Below are 25,722 nucleotides of genomic sequence, written 5' to 3'. Positions count from 1 at the left end.
GGTAATCTATACTTTTGATACATAATTTGTCAGCTAGGTGGTGCATGGCTTTGTGCGAGTGAGAAGCTGTGTCGTTCAGTGTTGTGACTTTTTACACTTATTTTTGCAATATAATAATTGTTAAATAATTATAAATTGTTAATAAATCGGTTAATTAAATTATTCTAAACAAAATGTGCTATAATTTATTGAGGAATTTTGTGAATTTTGGCCAAAATTAATAGACCTGTCAAGACTCTTGGAGCTGACAAAGGCAGCTATTTATGTGTTAAATAATAAACAAATGGTATGTAAATATTATGGTTTTTCATTGTTATTAATTATTTAGCACATAAACAAACATAATTACGTAGTTTTTATCATAAATTGTGACCCAAAAAAATTATCAATTCGAGGTTAGGTTGTCATTTTTTACAAAGACAAAGAGATTGTCAATTTAATTATAAATTATCATAAATATTTATTGTTTATAGCATTGTTGTAGCATCCTTATTGTATAACAATCGTTTTTTTATTAATAACAATCAAAAAAATGTGAAATTTTTCAACATCAATTTTCCATTGTTTTAGGGCTTTGTCATTTTTTATTGTCAGTGTTTAGAATCTATTTATTTACTTTAAAACTCAATTTTTTACTGTCCATTTATTATTTTATTATTTATTTATTTGTTTAATATCATTTATTTATTTATTTATTTACCATTAATTTAATATACCACTTTTATTTACTCTTTTTTTGTTGATAATAATTACTCCAATTTGAAAAATATTCATGACATAATGTTTATTTAATATTTTTATTTTTTATAGCTATACCTATAACAAAAAATATGGATGGAAGTATTTGACGTTTGTATCAATATAATTAAAAATGAGACTTAACAAAAGACTAAATTGGTTTATCATTGAAGCCAAAATTATTTTTGAGTACAGTGAGTTTCTTAATTTTATTTTTTATAAATAAAAGTATTTACCCAATAATAATTTTATACTTTATTGTTACAGTTGTATCAAATTTAATTATGGCTAAAACATTAGTCTTGATAATTCATGTAGTCCCAGATTTACATAATGAAAAACAATCATCAAATACTGGTAAACTTGAACCAGCAACAAAATAAAAAAAAAACCAAGCATCAAGACCATCTACATGATATGCTTATGCTTCAACAATGATGAGTCCCTGATAATGAATAATCATTACTCAATTATTAACATTTTGCAAGTACAATTGAATCCAAAACATGTCAAGTTTAAATGAAATCCAACGCGTCATGAGTTATCTGATATGATTTTATCAATCTCTTACTGGAGCAATCAATAACATCACATGGTGCTGGTATTATTGACTCTCATGCTCTCTCTAATGTACCAGTTATTGTTGTTATTGTTAAACGTTTGCCAATTTTTATTGAAATTGTCTTTGGTAAAGTGGTTGTGATGCTCATATAAATAACAACATGTTGGTCTTGAGAGTTGAAAGGGTTGAAAGCAGCTGAGAGCATTAGAGCACATCAGAGAGCACCAGAATATACTGCCTCTATAAAGTGCTTGCCTCTCTATCCAAGAGCTTGTCTACATCAAAGAGCTTGCCGCTATAGCAACAACGTGTATATTATCAACTTAGCCGACAACTCGAGACCTTTCGAAATGGATAAACCACTTTCAAATAATAATAATAATAATATAGACTATATTTAAAAATATAATATTACAATTTGTTATATTTTTTGAATAATCAAGTCAAATAGTTTATTATCAAGTGAATAATTACAACAACAATATATTGAAAAAATTTATTTCTTTCAATTTTATTCAGTTATTATAAACAAAAACACCATCAAGTACTTTTTAAACTATATAAGTTAATGTGTATTGTGTATTTTTCTGTTACACTTACAAGTGGTGGAGTGAAAAGCATTAAAAAGTGTTTTTAAAAAAATTTTAGTGAAAAGTGTAGTGATTATTGTTTTGTCTACGTGTATGTAGTGTGTGTAGTGCTTGTTTTTGATCATTAAACCTGTTGGTGATCTGATGGATCCATCACATAAAATACAAGGAGTGTAGCATCCTCTAGTCTTCATGGATTGCAGGTTCCTGAGCAATTTTGATAACCAGCGTGGGAAGATGAATATCCGCTTACAAGGTAAGATTTTATTTCTTTATATTTTCATATAATTGCATATGATCATATAATTGATGATTGTTTGTTTTAAAACTTCTTGTTAGTCCCTTATATTATTTTTTAGGTCACCTTGTTTTTAATTTAATCATTATTATACTGTCTTTGTTATTCATCAAAAATTTGCTGCTTACAGCAAAATTAGTCAAAAATATCTTTGTCTTTTACTTATTTTACTAGTCTCTATAAAGAATAATTTTTATATTATTAGTTTATAGGTTGATTGGTAATATAAAAAAACTGAGTAAAAAAAAAAAAAATTATATTTTTGAAAATAAGATCATATTGACCTGCTTTATTTACCACATACATCAACTCTCAATAAATATGTCACAACCTTAGGGCAATATTTTTAGTTACCACTATTTATTATTTTTTATCATCTTATTTTTCTATGATTTTATTTTTTTCTTTTTATGTTTATTATTTTTTTCTATTATTTGTGCAAATATGAAAAAAAAATGTGCTTATTTTTTATTACAACGTTGGTGATTGACAGGGAAGAAACTTTTTTTTTTTTTTTTTTATAAAGAAGTTTTTTGTGATGTAAAAAAAAAAAAAAAAATACACATATATAGTGTACCGTGTATATCAACAAACAAAGTAGGCTTATCCCGATTTGATCTTATCTGTCCTCGTTCGTTGTCCCTTGATCAAGGTCACTTCACTTCAAATGAACATAATGCCACTTGTCAACTGAAATTGATAAGAAAATTATATTGTTAATTAAATTTATATCATTCAATCTTGTTTGTTAATAATTATAAATTACCAATTGGATCAATTGGAGCTGGTTCAGTTGGCTCAGATGATTTTGCAAATGCTTCTTGAGCAATATTTCCATCAATTTTAAAGGCACTATTTTCAATTGTTGTATTGGCACTGTAAAAAAATCATCAACATATAATGAGTGTCATTAATACAGATAAAAAATAAAAAATAAAATTACCATGATATTCCTTCTGTTTCTGTATCACGTCCAATAAGACTTTTCCAGTGTTCATGTACTTCATCAACAATATGAAGAGCAAATTCACGAGGTTTTGCATCACCATCAAATGCAAATTGATTCTCAGGTTTACCATCAGGAATTTTGTATATTTTAAACCACTCAATTGTTGCTTTTAAAAGACCTGGATAGTGCTTATCAACATCACCAATATCTAAATTTTTAATAAAACAATATCATTTTTATTTTATAAAACAATATAGTGTGAAATGATTTATTATATTTTATTTGTTGTCTGGCCTTGTTTAAAATATTACATAATGTAATGCATTGAACCTGCTTGTAAAATTTTAAAACCAGTGTAACAACTTACCGTTCATTTGATCAGCCAAGGGATCATTGACGTCAATTGCTATAATTTTCCAGTCAGTTTCACCTGATACAAAAAAAAAATATATATCAGTATATAATTAAATACTAATTGAATAACTCATTATTGTCATTTTTTTATTGTAATTTTCTTTGAGGAAAATTAAAATTAACAAGTCTGTTTACCTTCATCAATCAAAGCAACTGTTCCCAAGATCTTGACCTTCAAAACTTCACCACGTTTTGCAGCCTAAAATGTAAATTAATTATTTTATATAGTCTACATTTTATTGAAGATAATGATTATTAATTTAAGAAAAAAAAAATATTATTATTTACCTTGTATCCAATTTCAATGACATCAATTGGATCATTGTCACCCTTGAAACCAGTTGATTCATCCAAAACTTCTGGATTTTCCCAAGTCTGTTGAATTTAATAATAAATATTTAATATTTTATCATGACTTGATAATAGTTACACAATATAATGATAAGCATTATCATCGCTTCAATATTTCAAGGCACTTCCTGTTTGTTGAATGTGGTATATATTCAACAAACATAAAGTGCCATATAGATAAATTAATAGATAATAAATTTTGAGGTCATACTTGTGGTAGAGCACCATAATTCCATATGTATCCATGATGAGGAAAACAATTTGCAACAAAACGAACTTTTTCTTTTTTAACATCTTGCTTTATTGGATTGAGTGTTTCATTCAAATTAATTTCCATTTTAGCATTTGTCCATCTTGGTACCTCAACTACCATATTGACAATTTTATTAGCTTCATCAGCATATAATGGAATGTCATGCATTGGTGATATAAGAGAATCATCTTTTTCTGCAATTAAAACAAATAACGTCAGTCATTTTTATTTTCAAAAAAACAATCATTATTAATAATTAATCAATAAAGAACAACTTTACTTGAGTCTATTTACATCATGTGTTGAAAAAAAAAAAAAAAATCAATAAGGAAAAAACACAAAAACCGGTTTACAATAATTTCTGGGCTTTTTTTTTGTTGAAACATATGTGAATGAAAATTTGTCAATAAATTAATAATCATTATTAAATAATGAAGTAATATTATAACTTAATAATAAGAAACATAGGCTAGTAGCTAACATTGACATTCGACCTTTTGCAATAAAATTGCATGAGGATATATATAAAAAAATAAACGTGACTTTAATATAATTGGTCGATTAAGAGAAGCGAGGTTATAACCGGAAATATGATGATTACTTACTGAAATAAAGACGATAATCAGTTGTATTTAATGTACCACGTTCGACAATTGAATATGACATTTTAACAAATTTTTGAGATGTTGTTAAAAAATTTCTATAATTAATATTTCTTAAATATTGTAAACCAAATGGATACACAATTTTGTTCAAACTGTAACAACGAAATAAAGGCAACGTAACGAAAGCTGCCATTGTGACATCTGTTGGCTGTTATTAAGAATGGCCAATAGCATCAACTGGCATCAACCATGTCCAAGGTTCAAAATCAAAAAAATAATAATTTATCAATCATTTATCAATCTAATCATCATCAATTAGTCATTTTACAAATAAACAAAGTATCATCTCTTTATTTTTTTATAAACATTTTAGTAAATTTTTTTTTTTTTCATACATTAATAATCATAATTATATTAGTTAATATTTATTATAAAATTATTATTATTTATTTATTTTTCTTATAAATAATAATTATAAAGCAATTTTAAAATTAACAATGTGTATCCGGTGAAAAAAATTTAATAGACCAATTAATGTTTCACAATTATTTTATTACTATTATTATTATTATTATTGGGTATTAAATAAATCACAGAGACAAATGGGACTTGATAAAGATACATCGTTAATATCAATTCGGTTGTAAAAAGTAAAAAAAAAATATATTTATACTTATATTTGGAAAGAAAAAAAGTTTATAATTTTTTGTCTCAGTTTAAATGAGCTGCAATCCAGTCCAAAAATGCACTTGTTCTATAAAATAAATAAATATATTATTGAGTTAATATTTAAATTCAGTTTTTAATTTTTTTTTTATATTTATATACCTTGTGTAAACTGCAGGAGTGTCTTTCTCAGCACATTTGTAACCATATGATACAACACCAATTGCATAATAAACAAAATTATGAGGAAACATTAATGGACCACCACTGTCACCCTGTTGATAAATAATAATGATGAATAAATTTTATAATTATTATTTATTGATTAAGAATAATGGTTAAAAAAATACGAACTTGACAAGCATCTTGTCCTCCATCAACCCATCCAGCACAAATAACACGATCATCAATAACAGTTTTAAAACGTGCTAATATTTGTTTACACTCAGCTGTATCTCTAACTGGTAGTTGGGTATACTGAAGATGTGTAGCAGATGGTCCTCCTAAAAAAAAATTTTAATATTTAAATTAATGATACAATCAAAGTAACAGAAAAGTTAATTAAAATGAGAAAAAAATCTTACTGAAATAAACAGAACCCCATCCAGCAATAAATGGTCTTGTGTTAACATAATTATAAGTTTGAAATTGTTCTGGAAATGGTAGACAAATTGGCTGTATAAGTGCTGAAAAAAATAGGAAAATTATTTATTTAACAAAAAAAAAAAAATTAAAATGAATAATGTTAATAATTTATAATAATACATACGTGTAAATTGTACATCTTGTTGAAGTTTTATTATACCAATATCATTTGTAAATTGTGTTGAACTATATTGTGGATGAATATCAGCTTTTTCAATGAGAATGTCAACTGGTGATGCACCATCATTTATTTCATCATTTAAATCAAGATCTCCAAGACGTATTATATAAAGATCTCTACGTTGATAAATACAATGACCAGCTGTTAATACATGTCGTGATGATATTAAACTACCACCACATTTCCATAATGGACGATTTGGATTTTTTTGTGAACGATAACCAAGTGCAACAACCCAAGGCCAATCACCTAATATTTAAAATTAAAATTTTCATTATTATTATTTAGTTTTTTTGTTTGTAAAGTGTTGACATTATGCTTACCCAATTTTGCTGGAACACCATTAACAACTTTTGGATACATTGTTCCATTGACAATTCCACATTGTGGACTAAAAAGTGGTCCATATGAAGATTGTGGTATTTGTCTTAGTGGTGGTTTTGTCACAACTGGAGTTGGTTCTTCATATTCTTGAATCGGTGGTCTATTATTATTGTTATTATTGTTGTTATTATTACCATCATCATAATCATTTGATACAATTGGACAACAAACTTTTGGATCTCTATTTTCAAAACCACAAACTGAACTTCGTAAAAATTGACCAACTGTATTTCCATGTGTACGAAGAAGTTGCATTAGTGGTTGACAATTTCTTATATTTATACACAATCCATTTTGTCCAATTGGATTTATACATGAGTCTGTAAATAATAAAGATATTATTATTATTAATATAATATCAACATATTTATTTTTTTAATTACGTAATAATATTACAAACAAATAATGTGAAATTATTATTATTATGACATAATAACTTTAAGTGGTACCAAAACAACCTTGTTAATATATCTTGAAAAAATATTTTACATCTCTCAAATTTTGGTTTTGATTGTTGATAAAGTTTATGTACTAGCTTGTGTACGAATGAATAAATAAATAAATAATCTATCAATTGACTCGAATGATTGAATTTAATTTAGAGTAAGGCAGTCATGATTTAATTATGTATCAATCAATGGATTCTATCATAATTTTATGACTATAAAAAAATAAAAATACAAGTCTATTAAATAATTAAAATAAACTAAAACATTGTTAGCTTTGTTTTTATTTATTATTATAATTGAAAAAAAAAAAATTTATCCTTTTAAAAATTAGCAGGATATTGCGTGTATGATTGTGTCACTTGAAAATTAATTCGTGACTGCAAAAATTAAATTGACGTCATATTTATGGAATAACCAATTGACAAGTAAATATCATTAAGTTGATACTAGAAATTCTTCTTATTGATATTTAATATATATATGTATTTTTTTTTTTATTTTGAATTAATCAAGTTAAATAAAATAAAATAAAAAATAGCAACAAAACCAGTGTCGAGAGTGTTTCGACATTAAAAGCTGGACGACCTTGTAATTGGTCGAATGATTAAATTGTATGTGTGATCGGGAAAACCAGTACCTTGACCCACACCTTAAAAAAAATATTCTACTAACGTCCAGCTTTATAGAATTTGTTATATAATATTATTTTATTTTTTTCGATTTTATTAATTCAAGCAAATAATAATGGAGATAGATTTTTTTTTTTTTGATTTATATTTACCCTGTGTATTTGCTGGCTGGAGACCCAATAATCCCAGAATGATTGAAGCTAAAAAAAATTTCAACATCGTCTGTTGAAAAAGAAAAAAAAAAAAAGGATAAATTAAATAATCAAGTATTTTAAATTCATGAATCTATTATTATTATTATATAAAATGACTAATCTATTGACCTATGGCGAAATTTATAATTTTATTATTATTATTTATTTATTTATTTATTTGTGTCATTGTTGATATAACATTGACTAAATCTACAAAAGAAAATTCTTAAAATAATAAAATTAATTTTTTTTTTTTTCAACAACAAACTTCTAATGGATTACTAAAATTCATCATGACTTCCGGTTATCATGAAAGTGTTAATTTTACAATTTAAACAAAAATTTACACTCGAGAAATCTTAACTCAAGGTTACACGAATGTATTATTTTATTTTAAATCATCAATTGAATTATTTTAGTTGAATAATGTCACGTCATTATGTTTGTAATAATAAAAAAAAATTTTTTTTAATAATTTTTAATGATAATTATAGTATTTATATGCTCCATGTATTTTTATTTTAAAAACATAAAAATTAAGAGGATTCTGATGTTTTATTTTTATGTTCCGGTTCATAAAAATTGTTTGGGAATTTCCCCAGGTGTTTCGGAAATAATAAATGAATATAAAAAAAAAAAAAACTATTAATGAATTAACGAGTTTAGGGATCATGAAGCAACACCCTTAAATTTACATGCTACAAGTGTTGATTATTGTTTTTTTTTTTCTAATGAATTTGAATGTTATTCAATGACATTTTCTATTTAAATAATAAAATAAATTTTCAGGATAATATAATTATTCAACAGAAATATTCTAGCATGATTTTAAATATGATTTTAAAATTAGTTTTTTTATAACCGCGAGTAGTAAAACACTTGTTTTTATCTTTAAAATTTAATAGAATTTTATGGAGATTATAAGTTGAAGCATAACATTCAAGGATAAAAAAAATATGAATTAATAAAAATTATAAATAAACTTAACTTAAAATTAAAATAATTTTTATTAATTTACGTTGAATTGATTATATAAAAAAACAAACAATATCAGATATAAAAATAAGATAATTAACAATAAATTATACGATAAAGTTGTATTAAAATAATTAAAATTGAGTGATTTAGATGACGTAATAATAGTAATTGAAATACGTATGTACCTGTTTTGGTTGTTTAAGTTAGATATAAACAACAGATATCTTCGATCACAACGTACACACGATCACAAAGTGACTGTTAATGTTGAATGCCAGGCACTGTCTCTTTATATCAAGCTGCTGTGTCATCGGACCATCCATTAATTCGCCTCAATGTACGCACAGGTAAAAAAATATACCTCGTCTCTCAAAACTCATTCCCTGTGCGTAAAAAAATAAAAAAAAATAATTATTATGATGAATAATTTTGATCAAGTTTTGTAGAATACCTTGTAGTAATTTAAATCTTACCTTTAGTTTCGAAACAAAATGGAAAAACCCAATTCCATTTGCAAGAATTATGTTTCATTTTTAAATATACTCCATTGCGTGTTCATTAATTTATTTTTTTTTTAATTGTTCAAATGATTAATATTATAGTATCACAATATGGTCCTGGATTAGAGCAAAATGTTAAATCCGGTAATTTTGTTGTTGACATAAAACAAGACACGAGGACAAGTCTATTTGTCATTAGAAATAATTTACAAAACAAATTATGATCAATGATAATGAAGATTCAAAACAAAAAAACTTGGATAATAAATCATTTTTTTTTTCCACACACAAGTATATATATATAAAAGATAGATTAAAAAAAAAGAACACACATATATAATAATTTTTTAAGGTTGTAAATAATAACTACTAAAACAATTAAAAATATTTTTTATAACGTTTACTCTGATATTTTAACAATAAAACCAGTATTTACAGTATAAAGGTTTTTTTTTTTTTATTTTTTATTATTAATCTTACGAAAGGTATATAAAATTAATTGATAATTTATCTTTCGTTTTTTTTTTTTTTTTTATGATAAAAAGTCATTTCTTTTATTTGTTTTTGTGTGATGTTTTATAATTATTTTATATATTTATTTTTTGAGGCGATAAATAGATGAGCGTCAATTCAAATTTAGTTTCTATGATTTTTGAATTATTAAGTATGAAAACCTTGAATTATTTACGTGGAGCGTATAGATTTTATCATTAAATAAACAAATAAAATTGTAAATATAATTTACAATTATTATATTACATGATTTATTAATTTATTTTTTTTTTCTTTTAATATAATTATTGATTACAATATTATTTATCAAACATTTACCAAAGCCAGCTTTGTCACGGCTGGTATGGTTTAAATGATGAACTATTCATAATAAAAATTAAAAAGTAAAAAAAAAAAAGAGACAAACAAAATTGAACATTATTTTTTTTCATTGTATCACGGTTAATTAATTTTTTTTTTTTTTTATATAACATGATGATGATGATGTTTGGCAGTTAATTGTTCAACAAGTTATTTAAATGATTTTTGTTAAAATATTTTTTTAAATGCTTCGCAAAGTTGAGTCAATTATTTAACATTATTATTATGATTTTTCGTTTATTATTATTTTTATTTATCTTTGTTTTTTTTCTGTTTTTTGGTAACTTACAAAGACAATAGTTTTTTTTTTTTAATTTAATTTTCGTATTAACGATTTTATATTGTAACAACAGAACATATTATATTTATATTTTCTAAATTTTAGTACAGATTATCTTATAATTAATTTATCAAAGCCGATTATTGGAATTTTTTTTTTAAATTCCAATATTTTGTCGTTGAGGTGAAACTGTCAAGTTTACATTATAATAATTATTTTAAAATTAATTTTTCTTATTATTATTTTTTATAATAGTAAATATATTAATTTTCTAATTGAACAAATTCATTTTAAATAGAAAAAAAACGTAATTTAATTTTCAAAAGGAAAATATCATTTTAAAAATTGTAAAAATACAAGTTTTATTATTGCAGATAGTTATAAATTTTTTTTTTTCACAAGGGTAAGAATAATTATTAATTTTTTTTTTTGTAAATTAATTTTTAACATATTGATTAATTAATTTCTATATATAATTAGTATAATAGTTAAATTGCTTGAAATATATAAATGAAAATAATAAATTTTTTTTTAATTATAATAAAATAATTGCAGTTATATTTTTTTTATAAAACCCTTGAACTTTACCCTTATATATTGATATTGTTTCTTAAACAATTAGAAATAATATATTTACTACGGTCAATATATATATAATATATATATTCTAATCTGTACTTAATATTTTTTTAAATTCATTTTTAATAATTTTAGTTAGATATATTATAGCTCTAATTGTCTCTATTTTCTATATTTTTAAACCAATTCTATAGTTAAAACTATAGATAATCGGTGATAGCACCATCAGTGAAATCGAGGAAACAATGTGCCATTGCTGAATGAACAAAAAATAACATTCACAAAAGCCTAGTTGCACAAATAAAATATTACGATATGAAAGCATTATTTGATTACACATTGGCCATTTTTTAACCCCGGTCCTGATAAATCCATCACTTAATTATTTTAAATAATAATAAAACAGCCCTTAAAATACAGTCGTTTGTCATCAACAAAATTGACAAACTTTTATCTAAATATGAGTACAATATTTATGTTAATATTTAATTGCAAATTTTACTTGAACCACTCATGGCTTGGACTATAAATTTTGTTTGAAAAAATTATTAATTTTTTATTATTCCCATAAATTTATTTACACTTTCACATTATTCTATTAATATATATATTTACAAATTTTAAAAATTCATAATTCATATTGCAATTTGTATTTAAATTATATATAAATTGTTTTTTTCTAATAAAAGTTTTTAGTGTAAAAAATTCTTTTTTTTTTTTTTCTAAATACCTATAATTATATTGCGTATAAAAGGCCAGTTGTAATTATTTGATAATAACGCATATATGTAGTATGTAATATATTGAGAGACTCACATTTATTTGTAGAGGTATGTTCGATCAATTTTAAGCTATGCTGTTGCAGTAAGTTCCTTATGAAGAAATGTCTCTATGTCAACACGACATATTGGACAGCGTTTATTTGTGCATAACCACTGATCCACACAATCAATATGAAATAAATGCATACAGGGAAGTCTCCTATAAAAAAACAACAGAAAACAAACAAACAAATAAATAAAACCTATAATTAATTTAAAACAAAAGAAAAACATCATCAATATTTACCTGACACTTTCACAATCTTCAAATTCAGAAAGACAGATTGTACATTTTTCAATTGCATCTTCCCGATTTTCAACTTTCTTTACCTAAATAAAAAACAATAAAATATTATTATTATTTATCAATAATTTAATTATTAATAATTAATTAAATTAATATTAATTACTCGTTTATATTTATGAGGGAATGTATGGCTCTCAATTGATTCTTGTGTTGCACCACAGCTAATATGTGACATACGACGTAAATCAACAATTCTCATATAATTTTCTAGTCTTGCTGACATATGTCTAGTTGGTTGTACAACAAATTCTGGCATTGGTGAATATGGAATTAATTCTGGTGATACTTGATTTTGCATATGTGGTGATATACTTATATGAAGATGTGGCATACGAGAAATATGTGGTCCTTGATATTGATATTGTGCTGGCCAATGATACATATGATGATGTACATGTTGATGTACTGGTATATTTTGTTCTATACCACGTGTAACTTCAATTGTATCATTACGTTGATGACTCATTAATAATGGTAATGGACAAGGTGATGATATTTCAGTTGCTTCTGGATGACTATAGACATTCGGTTGTTGTGGTGGTGGTGGTGGTGGTAATCCATTATGTCTTTGATAATTATCAATATGATTTGAATGCTCATTTGCTAAACAACATGTACGTGGTATATTTGTTGGTGGTGGTGGTGGTACTTGTGGTGGTGGATTACCATCACCAATAACACGTCCAGGTTGATACATATGTGCCATTGGTGGTGTACAATTATGTACTGTTGATGATCTTGGATATAAACGACGTCTATGTCTTTCTTGTACACGTTGTTGTAATAACCACATTTTTTGATAATTTGGATGCATTCTACCACCAAATGATGAACCACTAGAATTTATTGAATCTTGAATAATTGGACGATGATAATCTTGATAAAATAATCTTGGTGGTATCATATGATGACGCATACGTGCATAATCAAGTGGTCTATGCATACAATGATATTCATTTCTGTGTGATGTTTCTTCAGGTACTGGTAATGATGATGATGATGATGACGATGATGACGATTGTGATTGTGGTTGTTCTGTTGTTGATGATGCTGTTGGATGTTCTTCATCTGATTCAGCTGTTAAATCAACAACTGTTACTGTACGATCATTTTGATCATTTACAGTTGTTCCATTCTATTTTTATCATAAATTAACATATATTATTATTTTTTATAATTTAATAATTTTTAAATGCAAAGATATAAAAAAATTATTTACCTTGTTTGTATAATTCACGGTTTCTATTACTTCAACAGAACCATCTTCATCGTCACTTCCACTACTGGAAGACCAATCTAATTGTAAATCTGGTGCTGATGGTGTATCATCATGTCCTTATTTAAAAATAAATTAATTTATTTATATTAAAATACAGTTGTTTTAATAACAAAGCAATGTTGATCTTACGAGCAAGTCCTCCTCTTGGTGGTGAATTATTAATAGCTACTGGATGAACACCTGGTGGATATGGTTCTCTTTCACTTGATACTTCACTTGTTGGATTATTTGAACTCTCATCAATGGTTTCAGCAATGTGATTTGATGGACCGGTTATGCTACGAATATTTAATATATATACATGGATTTTAATCTTTATGACTTGATGCTGAAAATAGAAATGACAATAAATGGCAGTTTAATTACTGCACATTTTGTTTTTTTGATAAATGAATTGAATTTATAAAATGATCCAAATATAAACCAACAAAATAATAATAGACTTACATAAGAAAATAAAATGAAATTTAAATTTTTAATAATAAATATATTTATACCTGTAATCAACTGGAGCATCAACGAGTCTAGATGGTCCAGCAATACTCAAATTATCATTTTGATTATTAACAATTTTATTTTTTGTATCATTTTTTTGTAATTTTCTTTCATGCAATATTCTTTTTCTATATTCACGATAATCACATGAATTATCATCAGTCATTCGAATTATATTATTATTAATTGGTTGATTAACCTCATCTCTTCTTGATCTAGTACGACACATGTTACAATTATTAATACGTTGATGTGGACGATAATGACGATGTCCCGAACGTTGTATATATGGTGCATATGTAAAATTATTATCAGTTGATGAGTGACTTGACTGATTAGGAAATTGCTCAGCTCGAGCTTGAGCATCAGCTTCCTCAATATCACTCTCAGCAAATAAATGATCAAATTCCATTTCTGTACCTACAATATTATTTTATTTATATGTTTGTTCTATTTTAAATTAATTAATTGAACAAATCAACAATATAAATAATTTAAATTACCTGCTGGACATCTTTGAGGAGATGGATCAGCAGTTGATGTAAATGCTGTATCAAATATATCAGCTAAAGAAGTTTGTGAATTACCGTCAACAGAACCAGTTGCCATGTCTTCAGTAAAAAGATCACCTCTATCTTCAGTTTTAATTTTTTGCCATACTTCTTCAGCACTTTTACCCTCTTCCATTTCTCTATATAAATTTGACCACAAAAAAAAAAAAAAAAATAATAAAAAATCACAAATAAAAAACCACACATACAATCAAAAAATAAGAATAGACATTTGAAATAAAGAACGTGATGATTCAATGATTTTTTTTTTTCTTTTTATTTTAAATAATAATAATAATAATTTATCTATGTTTATTGGACTTGATTTATAAATTATTCCAACAAACAAAATACAGTTAAACACAGCTAAATGTCTTTTTTTTTTTATGACGTTAAAAATATATTATAGATAACACAATCAAAAACTTCATGACTGATTAAACTTGGAAATTTCTTTTTTTTTTTTTTTTTGTTCTTTTCTTTTATTCTTTTTCGAAAAAAAAAAAAAAAAAATTAATTATTTTATATACTAATTTTTAAACTGATAATAAATTTATAATCAAATTTATAAAATTCATCAAGGTCATGATTTTTAATCGAGTATTAATTTGGATTAACTTGACTTTTTTTTATTTTTTTTTTCCATCATGAAAGTTCAAATCAATGAATGTTTGTTAATTATTCAACAGTAAAGAAAAAAAAATAAACCAATGATATTAAAATACCCTGATAAATATGATAATTTAATCGAGTTATTGAAAAAAGAAATAAAATAAATATAAAAAAAAACGTACTTACCTAGCTGATACCGTACTTGTACAATATACTATTATATTATTATTATTATTCTAACTATTATTATTATTATTCTCTTGTATTTTAAATTTATTTTTTTTTTCAATATTTTTTTAGTAATTCTACACCACTTTTTTATTAACACGTCATTTTTTTGGCTATAAAATTTTTTGTTTCTTCATCAATATCACCACTGTCATTGTGAAAAAAATAATACCACAAGGTATTGACGTACACCCATATTCTATACACTTGAGTTTATTGTTCGTATATTTTTTTCTCTTTTTTTTTTTTTTATTATCTTTTGTAATGGTATAGGATATTTTTTTATACTTTGGGGGGATGTTAAAAATCTAATAACTTGTATAAATAATATAATGATGATTCAATTTGAGTAATAACAATTAAATTGTACAGTGTGTACCGAGGAATTTTCATTGCAAGCCTAGATGAGATTAGAATAATGTAGAGTAATGACAATCTCTGCCAAGCTGCCAAGAACAGCCAACCAACAATCACACTGGTGTCAAATGCGACGTCGCAGTAATATTGTTATTATTATTATTGTTATAAATTATTGTTGTTATCTGTAAAATTCATTCTGTCTCTCTTTTTTTTCTCTCTCTTTTATCCATTGTCAGTGCCATGTTTGTTGTATCGGCCATTTTGTTAACTAAATATTTTCAAGGAAAACTCTTATGATAAAAACAAAAACTGCTCTATATATATTTGAATATTTTTTTTTTTTGAGGTTATATTCTGGTGTGTTTGCTTGTGTTTACACACTTGACAATACTTGGCAACAATATAAATATTATTATTTATTTATAATTAATTATTAACATTGAGGAAAATAAAGTGTAATTTTTAAATTATTTATTTGGTTTTTGAACATCAAAAGTAACTTGGAAAACTAACAATATGGTAAGTATTTTTACGTAAAATAAAATAAACGTTTTCTCTACGATTTCTCTAATAATTTTTAATTTTTTTTTTTATTAACAGGCTAGAAATGCAGAAAAGGCAATGTAAGTATTTTCACATAATTGTGAAATTGGATTGTTATTTTTTTTATTTAAGAAAGTTTATATTGATTAATGAAAATAAATATTTTAGGACAACACTTGCTCGTTGGCGAGCAGCACAAAGTGGTGAAGGATTTAAAAAAGATCAAGATCGTCGTCCATATTTGGCATCAGAATGTCGTGATTCAAGAAGAGCTGAAAAATGGAGAACACAAATTATCGGTGAAATCGCTAGAAAAGTTGCACAAATACAGAATGCTGGTCTTGGTGAATTTAGAATACGTGATCTTAATGATGAAATTAATAAATTACTACGTGAAAAACGTCATTGGGAAGCACAAATTAAAGAACTTGGTGGTCCAGATTATTCAAGAGTTGGTCCACGAATGTTAGATCATGAAGGAAGAGAAGTAAGAGATGATAAATATTAAAAAGAAAAAATCTTTATCATCATTAATAAAAGTTTATATTAATAATAATTATTTATGATAATTTTAGGTACCTGGTAATAGAGGATATAAATATTTTGGTGCTGCTAAAGAGCTACCAGGTGTACGTGAATTATTTGAACAAGAACCACCACCACCACCAAGAAAAACAAGAGCAGAATTAATGAAAGACATTGACGCTGATTATTATGGTTATCGTGATGATGATGATGGTATTTTATCACCACTTGAACTTATACAAGAACAAAAATCACGTGATAAAATAATAAATGAATGGGTACCACCAAATGATGATGATGATGATCAAAATGCTAATATGGAAATTGAAGAAACAATACAAAAACCAATACCATCACAACAAGATATTCAAGAAGCATTAGTAGCAAGAAAAAAACAAGAATTATTAGAAAAATATGTTTTATAAGTCAATAAAATTATTTATTTTTCATGCAATTGATAAACATCTACCAAAATTATTTTCTTTTTTTTTTCTTTTAATAATAATTTTTTTTACAATACATTTTTGTTTGTTATAAAACTCGATAAATGGTATTTTTAATACATAATTATCTCATAACATTTAATTAAAGTAGTTTAATTTTTTTAATTTTTCATTTGTGCAATAGACGATTTAATTATTCATCAAGAAAAAAAAAAGAGGTGCTGTGGATAAAAAGTTGATAAAAATCGTCATTAATTTATTAAAATTATTTTTTTTCTACTTTTGATTTTTTCAAAATCAAATATTAATATTTATTTTTTTTTTTTTTTGTATATCTGTTCTTTTCGTTTCAATCTAAAATGACAATAATATTATTGTCATGTTTAACCAACTGTTTCCATTCAAAAAAGTAATAATGCCAGACCAAAAGATAAACTTTACGTCAAAACTTGATAGAAATATCTTTCACTTTTCATACAATATACAAATATAATTTTTATTTTTAAAATTTTATCATTTATTTTTTTTTTTTTAATAAAATAATCAATGATAAAACTATTATTAAATATTAAATTTATCGAAGAAAATATTCTTGATCTCGGTATGAGTTTTAATTTCAAAGTACTGTAAAAATTTTAATGATTTTATAAAATTATTTAATCATGATGATTTAATATTAATTTTATATTCAAGCAATTTATTTATTATTGAAAATTTATTATTATTATAAAGCAATTTCTAGTATGAAAAAATTGTAAATAAATAGGATTATTATTATTATTATTTCTAAATTATTTTTGTAATTTTTCTTATTACCAAAAAATTTGGTATATATAGTTTTTTATTTTTCTCACAAAATTTTATAATTATCATTTTGAATTAAGTCTATTTTATGATTCTTTGTTAAATTTATATTTAATTATTTATAACCGAGATCAAATGTTTTTTTTTTTTGCTGAATCCAGTTAGTTAGATTTTATATTATCAATTATTTATCAATACGTTAATCACATCCTGCAATAATGAGGTGCATAGTGTGAATTGTGCGTCGTTTTGTGTTAAACACTAAATCGCAGCGTGCCAAAAAATTTCTGCATTCAATGTTATTACAAATGTTTCTTGTTATTTCATTCGTTATTAAACTTATCAATTTTTTTTTTTTTTTTATATTTCCTGGCACTTGGAAAAATATTTTTCAAGTATGAAACAATTAGAAAAAAAATTAAATATTATACGTGATAAAAATAGATAATTAATTGTGAATTTCAATTGAAAAAAAAAATCATTTTAAATGATTTTCATGTTATTAAAATGACGTATTAATTTGTAATAAAATTTACAATTAGATATTTCGTATAATAAATAGACAATATAGAAATAAAATTAACTCAGGCACGATTCGGATAGAAAAAAAAATAAATAAAAAAATACATCATGCCTTTTTTATCATAAAATTTTGATGGAAAAAAAAATTTAAAAAAAAAAAAATGGTAATGATTATTATGAAAAATTGATAAAAATGTTATTCTGCCCACAGCCCGAAGTGTTAAAATATATTAATTTCTTGGTTTCTTTGAAATATCTTAATATTATTATTCAGATATAATGAGCCACCAAAGATTCTTCATTGAAACGATTGACGACCATTTTTATGTGTTCATTTTGGGCAGTTATAATATTCACGAGGGCAAATTTTCATCAAAAAAGTATTTTCCTTAAAAGGCTTATTATGTTTTTTTGTTTAATTTAATTTGTCAGAGTGACAATATTAAATCATTAATTATTAAAATTTATAGCTGTTTTTTTTTTTTTTTTTTGTTTCGTTTAATTTTTTTCTATCAAAAAAAATCTCCATGGATTTATAATCCAGAGTATTTTAACTTACGGACGTAGCAATGAATGCCAACGTTGTACTTGACTTGTTGTTCTTGCTCCTCTCATTTCATTCCAATGTTGTAATTCTTCTGGTCCAGAACTATTTAAACCAAGACATAGCCATCCAATCATTTCACGTCCTTTTTTACCCATTGCTGAACGTCGTCGATTGTATACTGATATAAATAATGTAACATCACCAAGCTGAAAAAGAGCAACCTATCCAACAAAACAAATATAAAATAAATTTAATTTATATATCAATTTTTATATATTATATATAAATATAAATACTTGCCTGAAATATAAAAGTTTCTTTGTAAAGTGGATTTGGTTGTGCTCTTCTTAAACCAGTTTTTGAACGACCCATTTCAAGACCATTACTATCAACCAATGTAAGCTTGACATATGTATCAGGTGGTTTTGTATCATTACCACCATCACCACGAAAATGTGAACCTTTTATTATTTCAACAGTAATACGTCCAGTTGTTCCATTATATGCAAGACCAATTAATATTTCAGCAATACTACCACCTTTCATACTACTACCATAAGGTGGTGTTGTTGGACTTGCATATGATTGTACTGATTGTTGAGATCCAGTTGAATCACTTCTAGTTAAACTTGTTGTTGTACCCCAATCTTGACTCTTGTAAATTATTTAAATTATAATTATTATATTTATACTTTGTTTAATTTTAATTTTAAATATACACTTACTGATGATGTTGGTGGTACTTGAAGTGGTAAACATAATATTGTTTCTAATTGAAGATTAATTTGATCAAAACAAACTCTAGCTTCACCAAGTAAACGTTCACGTCTCATTCTTCCACTCCATAGATAAACTCTTAATCTAACACCCATTGTATTAACATCCTCTGGATTAACTCGTGGTAATAAAAAACTTTCCATATATTGTGGTGAACAACCTTGTCGTAATCTTGTTTTACGTCTTTGTTTTTTAGATGGTAATAATACTAATCTAACTTGACTACCACCAATTCCAGCTGGATAATTTTTTCCTTGAAGTACTTGAATTGTCATTTCACGCATTGGTGCATCATAAAGAAATGCAACTTCTAAATAACCAATATCATCAATTGTTCCATTAATATTTGTTACATTTTCATTTGATGATGGAGTACATAATTCTTCAATCATTTCTTCATTTTCACGTGTTTCCATCAAGATACTCGGTGATCCCACATCGACCATCCACTATTATTAATTTTATCATTATATAAATATATATTTTTTCTTTCTTACTAATTTTATTTAAAAAAAGAAAACAATTTACCTCTTGTTGATCTGATGAGTGATCTCCATTGCAACAAATTGATGATGAATTAACTGCATCTAATACAAAATAAATATAAAATAAAGAAAATAAATTATAAAAAAAAAATTTTACCATTAATTGTTGAATCATCCTCAGTTTGGATTGTGAGTGTATCTAAATGATGAGATCTTGAATTTAGTTGAAGTCTACGAAGTGCGTCTTCTTCAGAATCAGAACTTGTTTCAGCTTCTGGATAAGATAATACTTAAAAACAATAAATAGCATATTATATTATATATAATATCAATAATCATTAAAATAAACAAATATAAATTCAATTCAATTTATAGTATATTAAAAAAATTTACCTAAATTTTTTTCTGTATTATTACAAGGCTCATTAACTGGTACACAAATACCTCCAAATCTAGTTGTTTGTTTTACTGGTGTTAATGACCATTTTTTTGATAAATATATTAGTAATACTAATAAAAGTGTGACAAAACCAGCGACTGCTCCCAACAACGCAGTTAGCCAAACAGGTCCTACGATGAAAACATGAAAGTTTCCATTCTCTTTAAAATAATAATAGATAAAAAATAATAATAAATGAATAAAAAAAAAAATTAATAAAACATTAAATATATATTAAAATATAAATAAACATAAATTATATTATTATTTTATATACAATTAATTATAGATGTAAAAGAAAAAAAATAAAATAAAATAAAACAAATGACCTCTAAAAATTTAATTATATCTAGAACAATAAATATAAAATTTTTATATTGCGTGTGTAGTTTTAAGTTTAAATAAATATATGTATAATGCGTATAGGTTGAAAATAAATAATTCATGAATGACTTGAGACCTTGAAGGACACTGTATATTTCTTATCGATAAATACAAAACATAATATGATAAAAAAAATAATTGACTTATAAATGTACATAGTGGACTTACCCACAAGAAAATGGTCGGATCCAGTTAGAATCATGACTATCCACTTAACACAAATTGTAATTAATATTTTTGGGCTAATTAACAATTGCCCATAAATAATAATATAATAATAATTTACACATTATTTATTAATTATATGACGAAATATTTCGTCTTGTTTGTTTGATTACAAACGTGCTTCTATGTCGAATAAATACGTGGGCGGGGGTGTATACACAGCAGTCTGTTGCTTTTACAAAACTACCACCTATATTAAAAAATATATATAAGGGTGAATATTATTAAATACGCTTGCGCTATATATTTTTATTAGGCAGGGTATTTTATATTTTGCGCAAGTCAGTATAAAACACAGAAAATTATATAGCTTGGTAAATCCAATTATTGGTATGACCAGGTCACAACACAATTATCAACACATTTATTTTTTATTTCTACGAAGCAAATGTGTATTAAATTACATATATAAAAAATATTGTATTGTTATTATTAACGTTAGGGTAGCTGAATATTGATGAAATTTACTTGACTATTTTATGAGACGTGATTTTACTATTTTAAAAAAAATTTCTATTCGATTAAATTATTAATATTTTTAGTTATTTTAAATTTTTTTATATTATAATTATCATTTTAAAAATTAATAAGTAACTTGTTAATTGTCAAACAAATTAAGAGTATTTAATTAAAATTTTATAGACTTATCGTAAATAAATATTTAAAAAAATTTATATAAATCATTTCTATAGCTGGAGATTTTTCAGTTGATAACTTAATTTAATTTATTTTTCAATTAGATGTTTAATACTTTTTTTTTTTTATTTTAAATGTTCAACAAAAAAAATTATTATTATTATAATGAAACTAATCGAGATTAGTACTTTTTTAAATTTAAAAAATCGCTCCATTTTTTTGTTTTTGTGTGTGTGTGTGTCGCCATTTTAATTTGCTCATTGTAAATGCACCACAAGGGAATATAAAATAATTAATTATAAATAAAAACTAACCTTATTCTCAAAAACTCCACATGGTTTTTCTAACATATCCTGGTATCATCAACATTTTTTAAATTTGTTTACATGGATTATATTATTTATTATCATCAAAAATATTAATAATTAATAACAAAAAATAAAAACAGTAGGTTCAAATGAAAATATCATGTATAATTTATATAATATAAATAAAACTAATTAAAAAAATTTGCTCAATTTAGATATCAACAAGTGATTTAATAAAATGGGATTAACCAAGCAATACTTAAAATATGCACCAGCTGGAAATGCAAATGTAATAACAAGTTCAACATGTAATTCAGTATTTGTAACACTTGAAGGACAACAAGGACGTTTTGTAGCTGTTGGTGCATGTGAACATGTATATATATGGGATCTTCGTCTTAATGAAAAAGCTCAAGTTTTAAGTGGTGATAAATATGAAGTTAAACATTTAGCAGCATCACCAAATGGACGTCATATAGCTGTTGGTTATTCTGATGGTACACTTAAAACATTTGATTTAAGAACTGGTGAAAATGTTAGTATATTTGTTGGTCATCGTTCAGGAATAACATGTTTAGCTTATGATACATTGGGTCATCGTCTTGCATCTGGATCACATGATACAGATATTATTGTTTGGGATGTTATTGCTGAAACTGGTATTTGTCGTTTAAAAGGACATAAAAATATCATAACAAAAATTGCATTTATGCAAGAATCAAATATTCTTATTAGTTCAAGTAAAGATACACTTATTAAATTTTGGGATCTTGATACACATCATAATTTTCGTACAATTGTTGGACATAGAACAGAAATATGGAGTTTTACACTTGTTAAAAATGATAAATATCTTATAACTGGTTGTACTGGTAGTGAATTAAAAGTATGGAAAATATATTTTGCTGATATTGATGATATTGATATATCAAAACGTATTGATAATCTAAATATTGATAATGATGATTCAGTTAATGATCCAAATTATCCATTGAGATGTGAAAAAGTTGGTAGTATTTATCGTACAACTGATGATAAAGTATTATCAATTGTTTGTGATCCAACAAAAAAAATTATAGCATGTATTGGTGTTAAATATACTGTTGAATTATATCATTTAATACCAGATGATAAAGTTACTGCTAGACGTTTAAAACGTTTAAAAAAAGCTCAAAAAAATGCTGAAAAAGATGGTAAAACATGTGATGATAATGATATTGCTATTGTTGATCCATCAATAGCATTGAGAGATGAAATTCAAAGAATGACAGTATTTAAAGTTGATGGACATACAAAATCAATTGATATTATTATGGGAAAAAATAATGAAGTACGTTTTTGTGTTGGTTTAAGTAACAATTGTTTAGGACTATATTCATTAAATATAGATGACAATCAAAAAGATAAACAAGTTACAACAATGAGAACAATAATGTCACATGGACATCGTACTGATGTACGTGCTTTATGTTTTAGTTCTGATAATCTTTCATTTGCATCAGCAAGTGGTGATTCAATTAAAATATGGAATAGACCATCATTAGCATGTTTAAGAACAATTGAATGTGGTTATGCATTATCAGCAACATTTGTACCTGGTGATAGATATTTAATTGTTGGTATGAAAGATGGTTTATTGCTTATTGTTGATGTTAGTTCTGGTGAAATTATTGAAGAAATTAATGCACATCCAAATACATCAATATGGAGTGTTATATTATGTGCAAATGGTATTGTAAGTGGTGCTGAAGATAAAACAGTAAAATTTTGGGCTTTAGAACTTGTTAAAAATTCTAAAAATGATAATGATAATCAAGTTTTATCTTTATTACATACAAGAACATTAAAACTTGATGATGGTGTAGTATGTGTTAAAATAAGTCCAGATAATAGACTTATTGCTGTATCATTATCAAATTCAACAGTCAGTATATTTTTTCTTGATTCATTTAAATTTCTTTTATCACTTTATGGACATAATTTACCAGTAACATGTATGGATATATCAGATGATTCAACATTAATTGCAACTGGTTCTGCTGATAGAAATATTAAAATATGGGGTATGAGTTTAGGTGATTGTCATAAATCAATATTTGCACATGATAATACAATAACTGGTTTATGTTTTGTGCCAAAAACTCATTATTTTTTTTCATGTGGTAAGGATGGTAAAATTAAAGAATGGGATGCTGATAATTTTCAAAAAATAATAACATTAGATGGACATTGTGGACAAGCATATGCTTGTGCTGTATCACCAAATGGTAAATATTTATTATCATGTGGTTCAGATAAAGTTATAAGAATTTATGAAAGAACAGATGATATAGTGGTATTAGGAGATGAACCTGAAGATGAAGCACTTGCTACTGATGAAACATCAGCTGTACCAGGACAAAAAACTCAAATTTTACCATCTAAAAAAACTGTTAATACAGAACGAGCTGCTGAATTATTATTAGAATGTCTTGAAGAAACTAGAATTTATAATCAAGAATTAGATAATATAATACCACCTGCAGCACCACCAGCATTACCAAAAATTGCCGAATGGGGCCAATATAAATCAATGGATGATTATTTCATTGGAACACTTAAAAGAGTACGTGCTGATGAAATGGAAGAAACATTGTATCTTTTACCATACACAGAAGCTTGTGAATTACTTCGTTTACTACCAAAATTCTTGAAAAAAGAATATCAAGTTGAATTATTATCACGTGTTGCACTTTGTCTTATTCAAGCACATCATGGACCAATTGTTGCTAATTCTGATCTTTATCCAATTATTGAAGAAATTCAATCTCTAGCTGTTAAAGGCATCACTAATCTCAGGGTAATTTTTATCATATATTTTTAATTATTTTAATTATATATAATTAGTGTGTTATTTGTTTTTATTTTAATTAAATTTTCTTTTAGAATACAATTGGTTTTAATCTTCATGGGCTGGCATTTACACAACGTACAGTTGAAGAGACTGATTCCATCACATTATTCCGTGATGCAACCAGGTCTAGGAAACAAAAAAATCAAGATAGAAAAAAGAGAGAAGGTGCATGTAAACGAGCTCTTATGACTATGTAATTAATCACTTTATTATTTCAACTACAATTTAACGATTGAATAAAAATTTATTGCTCTAAAAATTTTTCAAATATTAAATATTTTTATCTTATTGAACAACAAATTATATTATGTTTTTGTTTTTAATTCTTTCATCAAATTTTTTAGCAATTTAATTTCAAAACTTTCGCGCACGTACATTTAAAAAAAACATGGCGAACAAATTAATCATCAAAAAACAAAA

The 25,722-nt window shown here is 25.0% G+C and overlaps 6 protein-coding genes and 1 long non-coding RNA gene across 12 annotated transcripts; 3 read left to right on the top strand and 4 right to left on the bottom strand.

Moving 5' to 3' along the window:
* The first annotated feature begins 35 nt into the window (after nucleotides 1-35).
* LOC122854511 lies at nucleotides 36-1,694 on the top strand. Its single transcript, XR_006373971.1, has 3 exons — nucleotides 36-286; nucleotides 811-932; nucleotides 1,006-1,694. It is a non-coding gene; the product is annotated as an uncharacterized LOC122854511 (long non-coding RNA).
* A 1,015-nt stretch (nucleotides 1,695-2,709) lies between these two features.
* On the bottom strand, nucleotides 2,710-5,000 carry LOC122854510 (inorganic pyrophosphatase). The gene is made up of 8 exons (XM_044155256.1): nucleotides 4,761-5,000; nucleotides 4,114-4,349; nucleotides 3,840-3,926; nucleotides 3,687-3,750; nucleotides 3,505-3,567; nucleotides 3,132-3,345; nucleotides 2,955-3,064; nucleotides 2,710-2,878 (listed from the first exon to the last, which is right to left on the bottom strand). Exons 1-8 carry the CDS (start codon nucleotides 4,951-4,953, stop codon nucleotides 2,847-2,849), a joined length of 999 nt encoding a protein of 332 aa, XP_044011191.1. The 5' UTR covers nucleotides 4,954-5,000; the 3' UTR covers nucleotides 2,710-2,846.
* An 82-nt stretch (nucleotides 5,001-5,082) lies between these two features.
* On the bottom strand, nucleotides 5,083-9,621 carry LOC122854509 (venom protease-like). Of its 2 annotated transcripts, XM_044155254.1 has the most exons (9): nucleotides 9,360-9,621; nucleotides 9,072-9,269; nucleotides 7,867-7,936; nucleotides 6,576-6,956; nucleotides 6,196-6,501; nucleotides 6,011-6,112; nucleotides 5,781-5,929; nucleotides 5,589-5,701; nucleotides 5,083-5,514 (listed from the first exon to the last, which is right to left on the bottom strand). In XM_044155254.1, exons 3-9 carry the CDS (start codon nucleotides 7,931-7,933, stop codon nucleotides 5,472-5,474), a joined length of 1,161 nt encoding a protein of 386 aa, XP_044011189.1. In that variant the 5' UTR covers nucleotides 7,934-7,936; nucleotides 9,072-9,269; nucleotides 9,360-9,621; the 3' UTR covers nucleotides 5,083-5,471. The 2 variants fall into 2 exon arrangements, with proteins under 2 accessions (XP_044011189.1, XP_044011190.1); XM_044155255.1 differs by lacking the exons at nucleotides 7,867-7,936; nucleotides 9,072-9,269; nucleotides 9,360-9,621 and adding an exon at nucleotides 7,095-7,146 and having other exon boundaries at nucleotides 5,094-5,514.
* A 1,772-nt stretch (nucleotides 9,622-11,393) lies between these two features.
* Nucleotides 11,394-15,912, bottom strand: LOC122854505. Its single transcript, XM_044155246.1, has 8 exons — nucleotides 15,370-15,912; nucleotides 14,524-14,711; nucleotides 14,023-14,440; nucleotides 13,655-13,803; nucleotides 13,466-13,581; nucleotides 12,350-13,381; nucleotides 12,187-12,269; nucleotides 11,394-12,099 (listed from the first exon to the last, which is right to left on the bottom strand). Exons 2-8 carry the CDS (start codon nucleotides 14,705-14,707, stop codon nucleotides 11,970-11,972), a joined length of 2,112 nt encoding a protein of 703 aa, XP_044011181.1. The 5' UTR covers nucleotides 14,708-14,711; nucleotides 15,370-15,912; the 3' UTR covers nucleotides 11,394-11,969.
* Nucleotides 15,913-16,118: 206 nt separating this feature from the next.
* Nucleotides 16,119-17,742, top strand: LOC122854508 (pre-mRNA-splicing factor ISY1 homolog). The gene is made up of 4 exons (XM_044155253.1): nucleotides 16,119-16,290; nucleotides 16,372-16,394; nucleotides 16,483-16,801; nucleotides 16,890-17,742. The coding sequence occupies exons 1-4, from the start codon at nucleotides 16,288-16,290 to the stop codon at nucleotides 17,262-17,264; spliced, it is 720 nt and encodes a 239-aa protein (XP_044011188.1). The 5' UTR covers nucleotides 16,119-16,287; the 3' UTR covers nucleotides 17,265-17,742.
* A 1,339-nt stretch (nucleotides 17,743-19,081) lies between these two features.
* LOC122854506 (synaptotagmin-14) lies at nucleotides 19,082-21,844 on the bottom strand. Of its 5 annotated transcripts, none has more exons than XM_044155247.1 (7): nucleotides 21,409-21,844; nucleotides 20,811-21,017; nucleotides 20,575-20,706; nucleotides 20,461-20,519; nucleotides 19,881-20,381; nucleotides 19,456-19,809; nucleotides 19,082-19,376 (listed from the first exon to the last, which is right to left on the bottom strand). In XM_044155247.1, exons 1-7 carry the CDS (start codon nucleotides 21,440-21,442, stop codon nucleotides 19,164-19,166), a joined length of 1,500 nt encoding a protein of 499 aa, XP_044011182.1. In that variant the 5' UTR covers nucleotides 21,443-21,844; the 3' UTR covers nucleotides 19,082-19,163. The 5 variants fall into 5 exon arrangements, with proteins under 5 accessions (XP_044011182.1, XP_044011184.1, XP_044011185.1 ...); XM_044155249.1 differs by having other exon boundaries at nucleotides 20,811-20,987; nucleotides 21,409-21,819; XM_044155250.1 differs by having other exon boundaries at nucleotides 20,461-20,483; nucleotides 21,409-21,666.
* On the top strand, nucleotides 21,798-25,602 carry LOC122854504 (WD repeat-containing protein 3). Its single transcript, XM_044155245.1, has 3 exons — nucleotides 21,798-22,548; nucleotides 22,625-25,248; nucleotides 25,335-25,602. The coding sequence occupies exons 2-3, from the start codon at nucleotides 22,648-22,650 to the stop codon at nucleotides 25,497-25,499; spliced, it is 2,766 nt and encodes a 921-aa protein (XP_044011180.1). The 5' UTR covers nucleotides 21,798-22,548; nucleotides 22,625-22,647; the 3' UTR covers nucleotides 25,500-25,602.
* Nucleotides 25,603-25,722: the final 120 nt, after the last annotated feature.

The sequence above is a fragment of the Aphidius gifuensis genome, linkage group LG4, assembly GCF_014905175.1.
Source record: "Aphidius gifuensis isolate YNYX2018 linkage group LG4, ASM1490517v1, whole genome shotgun sequence".
Taxonomy (NCBI): domain Eukaryota; kingdom Metazoa; phylum Arthropoda; class Insecta; order Hymenoptera; family Braconidae; genus Aphidius; species Aphidius gifuensis.
The sequence above is the reverse complement of the archived record's forward strand: the minus strand, read 5'-3'. Positions and strand labels throughout refer to the sequence as shown.